At 41.6% G+C, this 19,820-nt stretch overlaps 1 protein-coding gene across 2 annotated transcripts; it reads right to left on the reverse strand.

Moving 5' to 3' along the window:
• Positions 1-2,345: 2,345 nt before the first annotated feature.
• Positions 2,346-12,907, reverse strand: Lk6 (MAPK interacting serine/threonine Lk6 kinase). Of its 2 annotated transcripts, XM_080284912.1 has the most exons (6): positions 12,637-12,907; positions 8,288-8,413; positions 7,225-7,322; positions 6,210-7,030; positions 5,763-6,014; positions 2,346-2,462 (listed from the first exon to the last, which is right to left on the reverse strand). In XM_080284912.1, the coding sequence occupies exons 1-5, from the start codon at positions 12,644-12,646 to the stop codon at positions 5,789-5,791; spliced, it is 1,281 nt and encodes a 426-aa protein (XP_080141038.1). In that variant the 5' UTR covers positions 12,647-12,907; the 3' UTR covers positions 2,346-2,462; positions 5,763-5,788. The 2 variants fall into 2 exon arrangements, with proteins under 2 accessions (XP_080141038.1, XP_080141039.1); XM_080284913.1 differs by lacking the exon at positions 5,763-6,014.
• Positions 12,908-19,820: the final 6,913 nt, after the last annotated feature.

A 19,820-nucleotide genomic window follows, 5' to 3' on the forward strand; every position in this document is an offset into this window, starting at 1 on the left:
AATCACTCAACACCTCAGAAGTGGAGGACGACGTCAGCCTCTTCCTTAACAATCTCGTCAAAGTTTCTGTCCAGGAACGCCCTAAATTCCAGTACAACCTCGTCCGCTTCCTCGTCAATTATCCTCTTTATCACATTAATCTCCAACCTCTCTGCTACCCAGTCGTTGAAAATATCGGCCTCCTTCCACTCCTTAATGGCCCTGCGAACTGCGATGTGCTCCTGTAAGCGCACCCAGAACGATCGCATCATCCGCCAGAACAGTTGACGGATATAGTACCCGATTTTGGGGAAGAACCCTGGCGGAGGTGGAGAGGTACGTCTGCGTTCCCAGGGCAGGACGGACGGCAGGTCGATATCCGAGCCGAGGGTCATGAGGCTGGACCACTTGGCGTCGATGTTGGGCGTTACTGCTCCTCCATCTCCTCTCCTGACCTCTCCCTTATCTCCTAGGATCTGATCTTGACCCAATTCCTCATCTTTCTTAACGCCTCCAACACCTACCTCAACCTCACCCTCGATCCCATCCTGACCCCCAAGGAAGCAGCCTAAGAGCGCCTCATACAGTGACTTGAAGAAGCTGCAGATGGCGCCCAAGGCTCTACAGATCGACTTGGTGGGTAGGAATGAGTGCATCTGGGGACGGTAAGGGCGGGGAGGGTATAGGGTGGAGGGTAGGGGAAAGTGTAGGTGTGGGGGCATGGGTGGGGGAGAATCTAGGTAGAGGAGGACGGGTGGCCGTAGAGCAGGTCGTGGGTTTGTTGATGGACGGGTTATTTCTCTCTCATGATATTGCACGCTCTGAAGGTTGTTTTTCATTTTTATAAAGAAATATAAAAAGAAAAAACTTGTAACTTGATATGCAGGTTACACAATCCTTCGTTAAAGTTCAGAGAAATTAACGACGAAAGAGAGATGACGAAGACACAGCTAACACCCCCAGAAGGATGGCGTGTCCGGAAATCAAAATTATATATTTTAAGACCTTGTGTAATTAATGGATATATGTCTCCTCATCGGTTATTTATCCATTCTACCTATCTATCCATACATAAATATATATCTCCCAGCCTATTAACGCCAGGCGCCTTCATCCACGAAGGGGTGGGCAGAAACGAATCGCCTACGTCATCGTCCTCTGCCATCTGGTCTGTCTACCTCAGCCATCTATGTACTTGTATGTATGTCTGTCTATTTATCTTTTGCCAGACGCCTTAATCCAGGAAGGGGTGGGCAGAAACGAACCGCCTCCATGTCACCGTCCTCTGCCGTCTGACTACCCTCTCCCCCTTTCTTTCACATACCTCTCCTCCCCATCCCCCCCATCTCATGCTGTCTCCTCTTTCCCCTTCCTCTTCATGTCACTCGCATAAACTCTCCTAGTCAGTCTCTCATTCTTCATCCTCACCGCATGGGCAAAACACCGCATTTATCACTTAATCTTGTTTGGTTGTTATGTACATGGTAGCCACACGAGTGAAGACAAAGGTAGGCTACATATAGTACCAGTAGTAGTAGCAGTAGTTGTAGTAGTCTATTTGTAGCCCCATATGCATATGAAACATGAACCCAGTGGACTTTTGTGTCTACATTCATTCCACACTAAACAGTTACTTATTCATCCTAGCTCTACAAGCAACTTAAGTTAATGCCTCTCTTCATTCTTTACTTGCTGCTGACATCAACGGAGTTATTCATGTTTTGTTATCTATTGAAAGGAGTCGTAACAGGACCATCACGCAAACCTTTCATCACATTCACACTCGAAGCTTTGCAACCCTTTACTATCCCCAAGTTTCTTATTTTAACTAGCCACTCTTTGCCTCATTTCCCCATCATTCCTTAATGTCAGGGAATATCAGCTTATATTCCTTTTTAATCCAGAAGATAATGTGTCTGTACCCAATTTGTTACTTTTCCTTTTTCTTATCACCTTCAGATACACACTTTTTTCAGCGTCTAAAACTTCATTTGCCAGCCGTCTTCTCGTTATACAATCCACTACTACCTTGGATCTCATCTGTCCCTTGAAATTTTACAGCCTTTGACTTATGCATCCACTACCTCTCCACGAACAATAATAAGCGTAACTTTTGCATGATTCCCCTTAATGGTTTATCAAGCGATGTCCTTGAGTAACAGCAGGCCACTCACTAGTATTAAATTTTTTCTTCTTTACATCCCTTTGAGTTTCATTCATTCACATTAAGAAGTTCTAGTGTAAATACAACAGTAGTGTAATTTTTTCCAATATTAATTTTTTGCAATGCATCAATAAAATACAAATTAAACGTGTTTACCTATAAGCCTAATAAAAAAAAAAATGGAATACATAAAACAAACATGTAAAAAGATAACTTTATTTGCACTTCCTCCCTGCTAGCGCTCCTTTATTGTGGTGTTGTGGTGAGCACAGGGTACAGTACAAGATGCTTTTGGCTTTATTTTCACCGTGAACAAATTCTGTAATAAAACATAGCCAAGTCGTACCATCCATTTAGATACATCATATAGGCCTCCCTATACCGTCTTACAGTTATATAATATAAATTTCACAATATAAATTATTCCATATATGATAAATCCTCACATGCTTTTGCTAATGCATGATCTTTGTTATGAGACTAGCTAATGCAAGCTGTTTTGAACAGAGGAATTCTCCTTTCAACGCCCATGATAAATACAACTGGATAAGCCCTAGAAACTAAGTTATCCATTTAGTGATGTTATACAATGTTGTGACAAACCACTGTGGCTTAGCAATATCATATCCATTTCTACGTGATGTTTTTCAGACCCTTGAGGCTTTCAATCTTTTCCTAAACTGTAGTTACATCTTGAACACCTAGGGCGAAGGGGAGAGGAGGAGCAGGTGGGGGACCCACTTTTCTGATGTTTTAACAATTATTCTCTCCTCCTAAAATGGGAAGACAGTGAAGGATGATGCAGCAGGGTCGATCCTTGAGCTACCATCGCATGTGTACTCTACTCCTGGTCCAGAATCAGCAAACAACACTTATTCTCACACTAAGTCAAGGATACAATAAAAATGTTTATCCAAGTCATAAAAAGAAATGCTTTAATCTGTAAGTCCGTTTATTTCAAAGTAAGATAATTAAAAGCACAAGCTATTAATAATTAATGATCTATGAATTATAGTAAGCACTTCCTTCCTAACTTATCACAGTAAACTCCTAATACAATTAGGAAATGCATACAAAAAGATCTTCCATACCACTGGGATTCTCTACTGAAATTTTAATACCCAGAATAGGTTGTTACAAAAAAAAAAAGTGTTGTTTGCAAATTAGACCTCTAATGGTTTGATGAAGGTAGCAAAAGGGGGGAGGATATTCTCCAAGATAATGACAAAATAAATTAAACAAATGATGAATCTGCATCCCACCATGATGTACATGTGTATATAGATATATATATAAAAAAAAAATAATGAGATCATGATAATACAGGAGCACGAGGCAAGCATGAAACAGTGTTGTGAACCGACCGTGCAGCCATGATGATGATTGATGAGGAATGTTATGGGGGCGGTTAATGAGAGCTTTAAAGTCTTCCTATTCCTCATTACCACCAAAAAACTGTCGACCTCGATCACTGCTATGCTGTATTAACTTAACTGGGACGTCCAATGACCCCTGGCAAAAATACTGCCAGCTGGCCTGATGCGTCTCGTCAAAAAACAAATGAATCAACCTGTCCGAGGCAAACTTGGTGGTAGTAAGGAAAGGACGTGCAAAACAACTGTTGCTCTCTTATTTGTACCCCAAAAGAACCTCTGTCTTCAAAAATCCAGCGACTACCTTAGTAAATGAAAGGTACTCTAAGACTACCTTTAATGAACAAGGTACTCAACTAGCAAGACAAAGTCAAAAATGAACAAATCAAACTCTTATGGGATAGGGTAAGAGGGGGAACTATTCATACCTCCTCGCCCCTACAGGAAAACAAACCCATTTTTGGCAAATTTAAAAGTAATCAACTCTTACTTTTATCTCCTATTCCAATGTATAAAAAGATAGAAAAACAGTAACAAAACTTATTCTTTTTAACTCTAGCATGGGGACGGGTGTGTGTGGATCGCGCCGGGTGGAGGCATCATGCGTACAAGCAGTTTCCAGGTACTGTACGCAAATCACTCGGGCTGTCTTGGATATCAACTACTTTGGCCAGTACTGTTTTCCCACCCTGGCAATTACCTGACAAATGTGATAGTTACGGTGCTTTAAGACAAGAGTCCTATTGAAACAAGTGTTATTTTACAAAATTGATGAGGCTTCATAACTAATGCAAAATTAGCTCTAAGGTGACATTAAAAACAATCTCCTTGCAGTAACAATCACAACTGCCAGAGATATGCCAGCCTGGTGAGGAAACAACTACCTTGTATCATGTTTTAAAACAATGGCTTTTATTATTGGGTGCAGCCTCTTGTTGAGTGCCTATGCCTAAGTGGGCCTAAATAAGGGTCCACCATTAGGCTCCCTGATACATAGGGGGAGAAAAAGAGGAATGGGGGGAGAATAAGGGTAGGAAAAAACCAGAGGGCATGGCTTGGGAAGAGTTATTTTTCTACCTCCCTATACGTGGAGTGAACAGCGATACGGCACCTAGAATGGCTGGTTCATCGGATGGCGTCTACCCTGCGTCATAAGCAAAGTTCAGATAGCCTGGTGAACTCATCTTAGTGTCAATCGCTACTCCCACCACGACACTCAACAGGATCTTTTGTCAATCACTGAATCTACATACTGTATATCTCATTCCAACCACAAGTGATGATATGAATCCACCGGTCTCTTCCATATCACAGGTGACAGTAATTTGTGTCACTGTTACAGTCACTTATATTGAATCTGTCAACTGCTACTCCTGGCTTGACACTGTACTTCGACTAGAACCATTTAGCTTTAACGCTGCTGAAGCCTTAAAAAAAAAAAAAATAAATAAATCAACACCTAACTGCCTTGAAATTGACCCTCTGGCTTGTACGGACCAAATTACATTATCTGAACTCAATGCTCTTTATACAATTACTTAATTTGGTACTCATGACGCGTAGGCACTTACTGGGATTACGAATATTCAAACTTAAGTTACTAAGCACCACACACAAAGAGAAACATTATTCCAAGCAAATGGGTCTGTTTTTTCTCTCAAACTTACACACTAATAAGGATTATCACAGTGCCTACTCCTAGCGATCCACACACTCCGCACGTTTACATAACCCTAATTTATATAGTGTCAGTCAGGACAGATTCAAGAGGATCTTCTTAACCTTTGTACTTAATTTGTTGGTTGTAGCCTACACACTGGTTTAATCATTGGCACTGATAAGATTCAAGAATCCAGGGGAAACTGATGTTAATTTCCTGAACTCAATAGATCAATATATGAAAATATATCTCAAAATTTTGTGCCTACATATATAGTATAAACTTAATAAACAAATATTTTTTTTAATATTTTGTAATATTTGATCATGAGCTGGCTAAACCACCATTATGTTATTACTGTAACTATTACAAGATAGAAAAAACTTTCCGGGCTAATACCAAGGTATGACTTACCGGGAAACTGGCCACTCAATTCCTCTCAAGAAATCCAGACATCCTATCGAGAGAATAAGTCTGAACAAAAATCAAGCAAATCTTGATGGCACAAGTTCCCCAAAACACTACCTTGACCCGAAGCCCAAGAAAAACGAAAAGCTGGGGTGTCACGTAACTTGCAACACCCTACCCTGAGTGTGGCGGCCGTTGCGACAGCTAACCGGTGGCAGTGAGGAGGTGCTCTGTATTTAGACTCAGAGACCGGAGCCGCCTCTGGGCTAGTCGGGACTCGGATGGAGGGGACAGGCCGAAGGGAGGTGGTTCCTCTGCCCCTAGATTCTCGCAATCGTCGTCCTGATTCATACTGAAGTGCTGCAGCAACACTCTGTTCAGAGCCATACAGGACTCAGCGAACAGGGAGAGCTGGTGTGCACTATGATTCCTGAAAGACAAGGATTTCTGTTAGTAAAAGCTAAAGCGTTAAGTGCATAACAGTATTCAAGCAGTCTGAGTAGTAATTATGTGCTCAACAGCTTTCATACTCATAAGGTTTACTTTGTTTGGGCATGATGACAATACCACTATTAGTAGTGACACATCATTTACGATTTTCTTCATACTGAGTACAACTACTTACTTTCTAATGACATTGGGAGTCTCTAGGCGGGTAGTGGGACCACCATTCTTGATCCATGGATGCGCCAGTACCATCTCGGCTGACAGTCTCTGCGCAGCGTCCTTCACCAGCAACTTGCGGATCAGGTCTTTTGCCTCATCACTGATAAGGGCCCACTCAGGCTTGGGGAACTCATAGCTGCCATCCTGAATGTTGTTGAAGAGGAGATCTTGGCACTGAGGACAAGCTTCACCTCTCTCCCACCCACAATCTTCACCACAGTTGCCACAGAAAGGAGGGTAACCACACAGAAGAATGTATGTCACCACTCCAAGGGACCACAAGTCACAGCGCTTGTCATATGGCCCCGCGTCATCGTTGATGAACCCCTCGACGACTTCAGGTGCCATGAACTCAGCAGATCCCACGGGCGTCAGCAGCTGTGGCGTCACAACAGGAGAGCTCAGGTTGGAATTGAACTTTATCCCTGAGCCCAGGTCAAAGTCACAGATCTTGACAGGGCACAGCTGATCTGGGTAAACACACAGGATGTTCTCTGGTTTAAGGTCCCTGTGAGCGATACCCTTGCTGTGAAGGAATGCAAGAGCCGACGCTAAGTCCCTGATAACCATCGACGCTTCAGCTTCCGTGAAGTGTGTCCGCCTCTGGATGTGGGACAGGAGGGGACCACCATATATTTTTTCGAAGACAAGGTAGAACTTATCATCCTCCTCAAAGAACTCCACCAGTTGTATGATGTTCTTGTGGCCCTGGCAGTGGTGGAACATCTCTACTTCCTTGAACACTCGCGTCCGGCTGTGTGATGGTACCTTCTCAATAATCTGAAGCACAAGAAGAGATATTATTAGTTCAAATGTTCTCCTGTAGCTTCTCAATATACAACCCATATATTTATTTGTAAGACTTAACAATAAGTAATTGCTTCCATTGACTGTGTTCATATCTTTATTGAGTAGACTTATTTATCATGATTGGGACTTCCTATTAACACTAAACATAAAACAGTATGACTCACCTTTACTGCATACTCAATGTCAGTATAGATGTTGACACAGGTCTGCACAGATGCATATGCACCCTGGCCCAACACCTCACCAGTAAGTTTGTATAGATCTGCAAAACGAAAAACACATAACTATCTTCTTCAAATGGTACAATATTATCACACAATCCTCTATGTTCCTAACAACTGCAACTGGTATTACTTGTTTATTCTCATAACATAATGAGAACCTGAACAGTTAAGTAACACAAATGTGACTGCCGACTGTAACATTTACTTCTGTACCGGTATAAATAATTTTCAAGTTACTGTAGTTAACACCAGTAAAAAAAGTGCTGTTCATTGTGAACAGCACAAATTTACTGAACATGTGTGGCCATGATAAAAATATCCAGAACACAGAACTATCAATCTATTGCCAGGGACCCAATCCCCTAAGGGGTGGCCCCAAACAAATTGCCTTCATGCTGCCCAGTCCCCCACTATTTCACTGCCCTTCCCCCCATTGACACACCTCCCCTTTCATATACCTCTTCACTAAACTAATACATTGTTATCTATTAACTGCACAATACATAATTCCTGAGTTTACAATATGCCCATTAATAAAACATTCATTCCCTTTACCCCTTCAAACAAAAAACACTCACCACTTTAACTTCCCAATCCCTTCAAAACTTTTTAAGGCCAATGGCATACTGTGACCCTTTAACACACAAATATCTAATTTTACCTCTCAGCTGGCAATCTTACTGAGTTCTGGAAAGACCCTTCTAATTGGAATGATAAACTTCACTGCCCCTGGCACAACTAAAATTTCACTCCTGACGGTAACACAATTTTATGAAGATTCCGTTAACAATTACTCTTAAAGGACTAACAATGATTCTAACAACTAACAATTTCACAAAAGAAAAATCAAGTAGTTAACTTATAGCCCCCTTCCCTTATTCTCCTTCACAAGTCACAACACAAACTGTCAACTGCTAATGTAATATGAAAATAATGTTTTCAGGAGAAAGGCATAAGAATGACCCCACAACAATCTGGAATGGTTACAACTGCAACTACTCACCACTGAAAACACTGGCAACGAGGGTGGAACCGGACCGCTTCTTCTTCCTCCTCTTGCGCCTCTCCTTAGCCTCCTCTCGCACTTGCTCCAGGTTGGTGGTGTCCCGCAACACACTTGTAACGTCTCCTGAAACAATGAAGACAAAACTTTTGTAATATGTTGTCCAAAATCTATGACAGCTGTAAGTTAACCTTTTATCATGCATTTATTCAAGGTAACGAGATATTACTTGATAAGGCTGAGGAATTTCTGGCGGTTCAAAGTAGAGCTCTAGCACCATTCTTTTCCAACCTGTCTGCCACATTTACCCTCGGCTGAACAAAAATCGTCTCGTGGTAGCTTTAGTAAAATAATGCAATCACGGAAAGGAAACGGGTTAAATGTCCTAATTTATATGATTCTTGTAGTGCACTAACTTGATAAACTTAAAACAATGCTTAACCTGAAAGTTACCTTTCTAACATGCAGCCTACTACTGTTGCGAACTTACTAAATTCCTGGACCCCTATGTTATATCTAAAATAAAATAGGCACAGTTATATACTATCTACTATTGCAAATTATGCTGCACCTATTAAATTTCCTACAACTATAAACACCCATTGCCAACTGTAACTACCTTATACCATAACATAACTTGTCACCAGCCTCTTGCAACACTATACTAATGGAGACTCCAAAAATGTACGGATTCCTATTTAACATTTCTAAGACTCCCTTATGTAATGACCGGTACTGTTGGCAACATTTACAAGTGACACCAAAACTGCAATGTAAAAAAAAAAAAAAAAATAAATAAAAAGTTCCGTTACCGGGAAGTCCGATGAGTTTCATACTGAACAATCCAGCTGTTTCGGTAGGGTTGGAAGAAGGCTGTTATCAAATGTTTCATGGTGTTTCTATCACGCAGGTGTACCGATAGTTTTTTGAGTGTGTACAGTCTTAAATATATCTAGCAACAACGGATAGAAAACCCTGCACTATGCTCTAAAATATACAATCGATACAACAGCACTTCATGTTTACTACAAAAATACAGATCTCAGGATTAACACTACTGTACAGCAGCTGTTAAATTTTGTACTTTTTCACAACGTTCACTCAAACAATGCTGCCGCTGTATACGGTAATGTTCTTCCACATATAAAGACCATTGATAATACAGCACCGCTACTGTTTCAAACTAATGTTGAACTGCAACTTCCCAGTCATTAATGGACAAAATAACAATGCTGCCCGGTATGATTAAGTTCCTGCTGTTCTCATGAATTGTAACAAATGAAATAAACAAGAAGGCCGCCAAATATTACTTGAGTACAGTAATCGCCTTTGTAATGCACTGTAAATAAACTAGCTGCCATAAGTAGACTTAACAATATTTTAAATAACACCTTAAGCACATGTCTCAACTTGTTTACTACCAAACCATCTTACAATTTTATTTACCCTAAAGACCTCCAACAGTGAAAGGGTATCAAGGTCTGCATCTTTCATCTCCACTTCAAAACATTACCAGTAATCTTCAACAGAATACAAGTCCTCTGGTTGAAGAACTAAGGACCTGTCTTCAAATACATACCTATTAAGACAATTACCGTATTCTACAGCTACTTCGGCTGCCGCACAACAGCCCCCAACACATACAATTATGACCATGTGTTTGCCATCCCGCTAAACCTGTGTAATTTTATAATTCAATGACCAATCTGCGCAAGGTAACGCTAATGTTTATCTGTAAAATCTATGAATTGCTCCAAACATACAATGGATTCATACCGGTACTGAATGAAGGCTACCGATACAAGTTTGTTTATCGTTTTTCTATTGGCTCAAGTTTAACACACCTTGACCGCGTTTGTGCGTGATCATTGTCAAATTTTACAATATCCAATCACCAATTATACTGTGCTAAATGAAAATACTTAAATTACCGTCACCAAATAAGTGAAATTGCAGTAATGTAAATAATGTACTTACACCACCAATAAAATAAAATGTTAATATTCCTCTTCATGAAAACATTCATCTACTGCATATACTCAATCACATAAAATAAAATCCAGTCCTGAATAAAAGTGGGCCAGTTCCAAAGTCGGAGGAGATAATTTGCTTAGTTTCGGATCTATCCAAATTAATCTGTAGGTATAAATTTAATCATTTCCAAAATAACAGTAATTCTGAGTTGGTCAACCTGTCTACCACTGGGATAATCGCATCTGTAATGACGTTCTACGTTGCATCAACCGGTTCAGTACCTCTACCGGTCACATGCTCTCTGCTATTCTTGCCAACCTACTACACACATACATACTGACTAGCCCTCCTGCCAACTACCTATGCCAACAGTTCCTAGTTGTACTACACAGCTAAATTTACCCCTAGCGTGTGCCACTTAAAAAACGTTAGGTCCAAAGATTACACAATATTATGAGAAGCGTGACTGCCGGCACATGTGATTGTCAATGGCCGTCTGTGTGATTAACGAAAACAAGCCAAACGACGATTTAATTATTTCAGATACATATTTCAAGTGTAAACTGCCAACACCCGGTAACATAATGCAAAGCGTTTATTGCAGCACCCGCTATTACGTGATCCACCCTGAACACTGAAAATAATATTAGATGTTGAATTATTCATATTTCAGACAGCAATAATCGCTTATATACCGTACCGGTAATACTCGTGCCTAATGACGCGTGCAGATCCCATAGACTTTCCCAGCTTGGTAACAAATCATTATCGGCTACGAAATTCCACTGATTTCCACTAATGTTAAGGTAAACGCAGTAAGATGAACTAGAAATCATGTAACACATACACTACCACAGGCATTTTATTGGAAAATAAGCACCATCTTTTAAATCGTTGGCTGTTTATGGGAAGTTTGCCTTTAAATTAAAAATCCAATGCACTTCAACCGATAGGCAAACTTTTACCCAGAACAAGAATCAACTGACCTATTTGATTTATATTTCTAACCCTTCAAAGGACCATTACTATAAAATGCGATGACAAACCAAGCACCTTCAAACTTGCTTTCCAACCGGTTAAAATAAACTGATATATTAAATAAAATTTAGCACTGATGAGATTTACTGTTGCTCTCAATTTAATATGGCAAAGGACCTTCAGCTTGACAAAGCCCACCTGCAACTGCTTCCGTATTTATTATTGCTGTTACGATGGCAAGACGATTTGGTTACAGAACTTCTATGTATCAAATGCTTTTGTATGCATCAGAGTGGGTTGACTACATACGTATCCGTCGCATATTAAACAAAATATTAATAACTATTACAGACCCATACTTCACCAATATGTTACAAATAATTCTGTGGGAAATGCAAATCTAGGTTAGCTAGTAATCGAACACGACCATCTAAAAAATACAATATATTCATTCCTAGTGAGAAGCTTCTAGAAGGCTGCCCTGCCGGTAGTGAAACTAGCAGCAGGAACTAGACAATGGCCTTGCAAAGCTGACACCTGAACTCTTGCAATACTTGCTTTACTTTTGCATTAATTCGTACGAGTTCTAAATACAGAATTACACTACTGTATTGAGAAAAGTTCTGAATTAATAAAATGCTATTTCCCTACCTGAATTTAATAAATAATGCTCTGACCAACCTGAAATCCTTACTATACTACACATTAGAAGTTATCGAAATTTATCTGGTAGGCCTATACCCAAATATTATACCCACATACTATAACATCCTAATACGTTGTTAATGCCACAAACTTCAATCGCTCTAGTATGGTTTATTTTCAGACAATGCAATAGTAAAATTTAAACCCCCAGCAACATCAGTATTTTGAAGGCAACGTTAATATTTAAACCCCCAGCAACACCAGTATTTTGAAGGCAACGCAAAATTAACGGTAATTTAGGAATACATTTAAATAGCAAGGCCTGCCGAAGCAATGTTGCCACCTCTTGTCACCGTTATAGCACAGTTATTGTACCTCCTAATCCTTAATGAATTATTTTACATTTTCAATGCTTCATACTGGAAAGGTGTAGTTCTATATTACTTACATAAGTCAAATTCTGCAAAAGCATCCACAATCAATGATGCCAATTTCTTTGTTAACCCGCATCCCTTCACCTCTGCTCTTTAAATTTGCAAAAACAATCCTAACACAATCCCATTTGCTTTATTTATCGGTTGATATTAACTGCAGTAATAAAACGAAAGAAGTAGGTGGTAATACTTAAAGACATGGAAATAAAATTTAACATACGGAACATACACAAACTGCTACTTTCACACGCCTACTTAAATTCTACTTGCACAGCACCTACTTACGAAATTTAACGTACAAAATATTAAAACACTCACCTTGCACCATCTTGACGGTTTGTAGGTTATCAATGAGCGAAGATTAAATTATCACAATCAGTGGGAAGTAAAGGGAAAAATCACAGATTCTTGAGTTAGCACTGCTGCTTGACTAGACCCTCCAAACCGCCTTTACTTTTTGCACTTTATCACGGTGTACACACGCCAGATGTACACGTGCTTGATGTACTACCAGCCTGGGGAAGCTAGAAAGGTAGGAAAAGATCCCGTTGGCGCTCGTACACTCCTATCTATCCATCTCTTTCTCTCTCTGTTGGCGAACTGCGCGGAGACACCGGCGTCGCGACTTTATATACAGGTGGTTGAAATGCCAAATACCGCCACCGAGCCCAACAAATTTGTCTCTTTCCATTAAATCCTGCATTGATCGTCTATACTCTACAGCTTAGTAGACATTTAATCTGCTATACAGTAGGTAAAGTAGGGTGAACACGGTAGACAAACTTCTTAGGGCAAATACTGAATAATAGGATGAAGGTGAGGTAGCATGTATCATCCGCTGCTGTGTCACATATCGCCAAGTGCCTATACAAACATTACTGATTTTAGCCAATTCCTGCAATAACAGAGCATTTCCGACACGTGATCCTCATTAAGGTAATAAAGTAAGTGGACATGTATAATAAGGTGGTAGCACATGGCTTGGCAACGAAAAAGAATAATATTACGGTGAATTAAGGCCACTCGAGGCAGCACCATGGCGTCGCCACACGTACACAGTCGCCAACATTAGAACCTCCGAGATTGACATTGCATCAGCTTCTTTTCTGTTTATGTGTTCCATGAAGTTTACTTGCTCCCATAACATTTAGCTATGCATGCCAAGTTAATACAAGTACATGACAACGACTGTCAGTTAATACTATCCATTACTGATGTAAAGCCTTTCTCGTGCCAATCACTTAATGCAGGGTTGTCACTAATGTTACCAGGTACCTTGCTATCTGAACCCTGCTTGTATGATACACTAATACCAAAAGTAGGAGAAAAATTGACTAGGCATTAATGAACATCTAGGTTGCAGAGAAACGCTAATAAAACAACGTATCAATTTGAGCTCTAGGTAGACCCCGACTCCACGCTGGCAGTGTTGTGGCGTGATCAGTCTTACCAACCTTACCGCAGCCACCCCTGAACCAACGATCATCATCTCCCTACTTTACCCTACAGGCATATGAAAAGTGCCTAAGAAGAGAGGTATATATAAAGTGTATTATTACCCAGAAAAAGCGGCGCGTATCGTTTACCTAAATAAATACAACGGCAAGGTTGGTAGTCCGTAGGTGCGTAGAAACCCCGAGAAACGAAAAATTAGTGTTTATCTAGCTATATTTGACCTTCCTGAGGTAGTTGCACTATCCTTTCCCTAATGCATAACACCAAAGGCCTTAGTCAGGTAAAGGCAACCATACACGGGCGAAAAAACTGTAAATCATTCTCGAAACTACAAATATACAGCCACAGCTAAAGATCTCCCTCACCCAACATCTCTCTTCCCCCCCTTCACCCCTCACTCCCCCCATCCTCCCTCTCGGTGTATCTCCTTTCCCTCCAGCTCCTCCCTCCCTGCGGCTCCTCCCACCCCTACCGCAATCAAGAACAAGAACAAGAGTTGGCGGTGGTACCATATTACAGAAACCAACGTCATTTTTTTAAACAACATCCGCTCAATTTAGTTTGTTTTCCAGCACATTTCTAGCAATGAAATATCGCCCATAAAGGGAAGACGAAGTCGAAATTGGCTCGAGTAATAATAAATATGGTCTCTAAAATAGACAATAACGACAATAACACCACCAGACGAGGAGCCTCGGTGTTTGTGCGTGCGTGTGTGAATGTGTGTGTGTGTGTGTGTGTGTTTGAACGTGTGTGTTTGAACGTGTGTCTGTGTGCGTGTGTTTGTGTGTGTGCGTGGTTGAGACTAGCTGTTTTTTGCCTGCAACCAAACTAGATAGCTGACGAATGGCTCTACGTATATACCGTTAGCTGTTCTGAACAACGAGAAATTTATAAAGTGACAGCGAAAACAGACTTACTTCAGTATGTTGCTAAGCGTGTGCGAAAATAGCCAGCCTATGCTTGAATCAGAACTTATGATCTGCCAAAGGTATTTCCGCTCCTAATGACAGTTTGGAGGCTTGCAATTATGTTTTAACCCTTTCAACCTGAGGACGTGTTTTATTCAAGCAACCTTAAGACTTACAGCTGGAGTGATTTTTCGAACTGAAGGCGTTAGATATGGCCTTTTATTTGCCCATTACGAGAAATTTATAAGGTGACTACAGTATATTCGTATGAAAGTAGAAAAATAAGACCTCATCGGAGTGAAGTTTGATGGTAGTGATGGAGTTACAAAAAATTCAATAACGCCTTTAGCTCGATATCGTTTATTACATTCTGTTCATGCCTGCGTCAGACGATGTTTATTCAACTTAAGAACGACCTCATACTGAAGGGTTATAGCGTTTCTTCATGAACAAATTTACGATCGGTTGCCTTTTATTACTAAGGTATTAATTTTTATTTAACTGCCGTATATATTTAACTGGGCAGGCATTCGACAGTTCTGCGCTCTCTCTCTCTCTCTCTCTCTCACCTAATCTTCATTAAGTGGGACAAATAGGCTGGGATGATGACTACCGCTGAGCAAGAATGCATCATCATCATCATCATCATCAATAGCAGCAGCAGCAGCAGCAGCACCATCATCATCATCGTCTGGTTCTTCCTACAGATATAAACGATCAGTCCTGTCCTACCCAAGACTGCAATAAGGACAAATGAAGGAGTGTTGTCTTCCAATGCGATGGCCATACTGAATAATACGTTTTATCCCGTCCAAAGACTTTCTGGGGAGGGTAAGTGAAGGAGACTTGCTTTCCCGTCTGGTTTTTCCTGTTTAAACGATCTTTGCTGCGAGAGAAATTTATCGCGTCATTATTATTATTATTATTATTATTATTAGCCAGCCTGTTTTCCCAACTACAGGTAGGGTAAGTTCTATCTATCTATAGCCCGACCATACAGACCTTAGGGTAAGTTACTTTGTTAATTCCAGCCCTCTTCGGTTTGCGTGTATCTTGATTTAAATACGCTGTTGCTAGATTCCTTCAGCCTACGAGAGCCTCTTAGAAGCCTCTCATGCGAAACAAAATCGACTGAGAGCCTCTTAGAAGTCTTTCCAAACTTAATAAAATCGTCTGTCGGTAGCAAAATTATGATACAGAAGACGACGTTTAAGTTATATAAATAACTGTGGATGGGAACAAAATGAACAAGGAAGATTACAGAACAAAGAACAAGAAAGAGTTGGTGGAGTGAAAGGAGAGGAGGGAAGGGGAGGATGCGGGGACGGAGGGAGGGGGGAGGGAAGAGAAAGGACAGAGAGAAAGGATGTTAGGGGAGCCGGGGAGGGGGAGGAAGTTAGGGAGAGGGGAGGTATGGAGGGAGCAAGGCAGGGGAGAATGGAAGGGCATCGGGTAGGGGTGATGGGAGAGGGAACGGGAAGAGGGAAAGGGAGGGGAGAGGGAGGGAAGGCATTGGGTAAGAGGGAGGGAGTGGATACTAGAAATGAGGGGAACGGGAGGAAGGGAGAGGGGGGGAGGAGAAGTGACGGGGGAATGACGGGGAAAGGAAGAGAGAGAGAGAGAGAGAGAGAGAGAGAGAGAGCAGAGCGCGTGGAGGAAGGGGAGGGAGGGAGGAGGCACGTGGAGGAGCGAGGATAAGGAGGGAGGGAGGTAGGACTGAATGACCCCTGCCGAGCGAGTCTGAAGCCGGGAGGAAGAGTTACACAGACCATACAGACCTTCGGAACCCTGTTATGATGACCGTCCTTAATATGACTGACTCTTGCTGCATTCTGAGAGAGAGAGAGAGAGAGAGAGAGAGAGAGAGAGAGAGAATAAAGGTCGTAACGGCAAAGAGGAAAGAATACGGAAACATGCAAAGGGGAAGGAGAAAAGGGGGAAAAAAAAACCAGAAGGGAAACGAGGAAGAGAACATGATAACCGGGACAGATAAGACAGTGAAATGGGAGTGAAGGAGATAGACGATAAGAGGAGGAAGAGAAAATGTGGGTAGACAGAAGGATGGGGTGAAAAATGACGGTATAGGTGAGAAGCTAAAATGTCAGATATACTTGTACAGTGTACACATCGACCCGAGGCAGGGAATAATAAGTGTGTGTGTGTGTGTGTGTGTGTGTGTGTGTGTGTGTGAACGAGTGCGTATGTGAATGAGCACACACACACACACACACACACACACACACAGCGTCCCTTCTCTCTTGTCCTTATGACCGCGAGAAAAATATAGGTGGATCATGCTTATAGCCATCTGGAATATTCACATCCCTTCAGCCCGTGGACGTTTTTTTATTCTTTTTCTCGCCATTTCACGCCTATTTTACTATTTTGTTCGACTTTCCTGTTTTCCCCAACGTACGGTACTGAGGAAAAAGTTCGTGTACAGAAATATACCTAATAGTACCAGCTGAGAAAAGGTCATATCCATTTTAATCTGATTTGCCAATTGTCCCCAATTTACAATACCAATAGTAAGAAAAGTAATTAATTAGCCGTCAGTATTAATTGTAAGGAAGAAGTGGCATCTTGAAACCCATACCTGACTACCAGTTGCGGGAAAAGTTATATTATTTTGAAACTGTCAGCACCACTAACATAAAGAACTTGCATTTTGAAACTAATAATGGGAATGTTGTGCTATTTCCAAACATCACAGTATCACACGTATGGCAAAAAAAAAATTAATATAAATAAAAATAAATAAAAAATAATAATCCGCACGTACCGACCCTGAGCCAAGTTGTGTTATTCTGAAGCATGCTCCTCGAGGCTAACTATAAGGGGAAAAAATATGCTGTTTTGAAACGTATCTTGACTTGTACTAAGGATGGCCTGTGTTGAGGACCCTGGCCCACACCCCTTCTGACCATCTCGTAAAACATCCACCTTTTCCTTTCAACCCTCCCTCCCTTCCCGTTCCCCTCTCTCTACTTCCTTCTTACCATCCATACTTTCCTACCTTCGTCCTTTCCTTTCAACCCTCCCTCCCTTCGTTCTTTCCTTTCAACCCTCCCTCCCTTCCCTTTCCTCTCTCCATATTTTCTTTCATTCCCTACTTTCCTCCCTTCATCGTTTCCTTTTAACCCTTTCTCTCCCTCTCTTCGGTCATTACCTACTTTCTTCCCTTCTTTCCAACTTTCCTCTCCCCCATTTTCCTCTCCTCTCTTTCCTTACTTATCTCATTCTCTACTTTTCTTCCTTTATCATATCCTTTTAACCCTCTCACCCTCTCTTCCTTCGGTCATTACTTACTTTCTTCATCTTCTTTCCAACTTCCCTCTCCCTCAAGTCCTTATTTTCTTCTAACTCTTCTTCCTTATTATTCTAACCTCTTACTTTTCATTAATCTCTTCCGAATAATCTCTTTCTCCCCTTCACCTCCTACCTTCCTTCCCTCCTTCGTTCCTTCCTCCCTCTCCGGCCATCTCAAACCCTCCACCCTTTCCTTTCAACCCTTCCTTACCTTCCATCCCTTCCTTTCTTCCTTTCCCCTTTCCTCTGTACATTCCTTAACCCTTCGTCTCATTCCTCAGGTGTCATAATCTACACTTTCATCCATACATCTTCCTCCTTCCCTCTGCCGTGCTCAGTCTTACCAATAGTCTCTCACCTTTCCCTTCTTTCCTTTCTTCATTCATTCATTTCTCACCAACCCAACCCCTCTCCACCATTTTCTTTCAAGTTTTCCCTCCCTTTTTTACTTCTATTTAACATTTGGTCTTCCTTTTACAAATTTCTTTGAACTCTTCTTCCCTTTTCTCTTCTTTGCTTTCCTCTATGCATTCTTTCTTTATTTTCCTTCTTTCTACTCCTTTTCCTCTTTCTTTCTTCCCCCTCCTCTCCTCCCTTTTTCCTTCCTCCCGTCATCCTTTTCTTTTCTCCCTCCTTTCCTCCAGCCTTTTCTCATCTTCCTTTATTTTTCTCCCTTTATCATCTTCCCTCCCTCCACCCTCTCCTCTCCATTCAGCTTTCCCCCTTCCTCTTCAACTCTACCCTTATTTATCGTCTTCCTTCCTTCTTTCCTTCCTGTCTTCCTTCATTCTTACATCTCTCCTTCATTTCTTACTCCATTTTTCCTTTTCCTCACCACTTTCCATTTGATTTTCATCTCCTTACGCTTCTTTCGTCGTTCGTTCATTCCACTCTACCATTTATTTATTCATTTCTCCTTCCCAAACTTCTTTCCTTCCTCCTCCCCTCCCTTCATTCATTCGTCCCGCCCTTAATTTTTTCCTTCCTTCCTCCCACCCTCCTCCATTCCTACATTCCTTCTCTCATGCCCATCCCTCTCCACCTTTCCTCCCTCCCTCCCTTCCTTCCGTAATTCCCTCATCTTATCCCTATTCCCTTTCCTCCCTCCCTCCTTCCCATCCCTTCCTTACCATAACTTTCTGTTAGAGAGAGAGAGAGAGAGAGAGAGAGAGAGAGAGAGAGAGAGAGAGAGAGAGAGAGAGAGAGAGAGAGAGAATCATGCTTCCAGTGGCCTTGGGGTATCACGATCCACACCACCACCACCACCACAACCACCACCACCATCACAACTATCACCACCACTACTGCTTACTTATATGGCCGTCACCATATCACCATCATAACATCACCATTATCACCATCACAACACCAGTATGAACGCCGTTAGACACCTACAGGACTATCACCACCACCATCAGCAGCAACAGCACCATACACTTACCACACCATCACCATCACTATTGCCAGTACTGAGAGAGAGAGAGAGAGAGAGAGAGAGAGAGAGAGAGAGAGAGAGAGAGAGAGATAAGGGTGTAAGTAGCAGTGTCGGTGGTAGGGTGGACATGGAGATAGGGGCTATGTAACCTGACACCCTTTGACAGATGGCTGGCGAGGATGAGGGTGAGACAGGTAGGGTGAAGGGCGAGACAGGTAGGGTGAAGGGCGAGACAGGTAGGGTGAAGGGCGAGGCAGGTAGGGTGATGGGTGAGGCAGGAGTAAGGGTAGGGTGAGGCAGGTAGATGAAACATTGGATGAGAGAAACAAGAATATATTGGATGGAATGGTACTGTATTACGGGAGCTGGTAGGAGGAGGCAGGCAGGGTGAA

Source organism: Coenobita brevimanus, chromosome 103 (genome assembly GCF_032717465.1).
Source record: "Coenobita brevimanus isolate Jiangsu-jjx chromosome 103, ASM3271746v2, whole genome shotgun sequence".
Lineage (NCBI taxonomy): Eukaryota > Metazoa > Arthropoda > Malacostraca > Decapoda > Coenobitidae > Coenobita > Coenobita brevimanus.

Bases quoted from the DNA above. Each gene is read 5' to 3' on its own strand.
- Lk6 (XM_080284912.1), bottom strand. The intron at 7,323-8,287 runs GTGAGTAGTTGC...TTCGTTTTGCAG, and splicing joins CGTTGCCAGTGTTTTCAGTG to ATCTATACAAACTTACTGGT. The intron at 7,031-7,224 runs GTGAGTCATACT...CTTGTGCTTCAG, and splicing joins ACATTGAGTATGCAGTAAAG to ATTATTGAGAAGGTACCATC.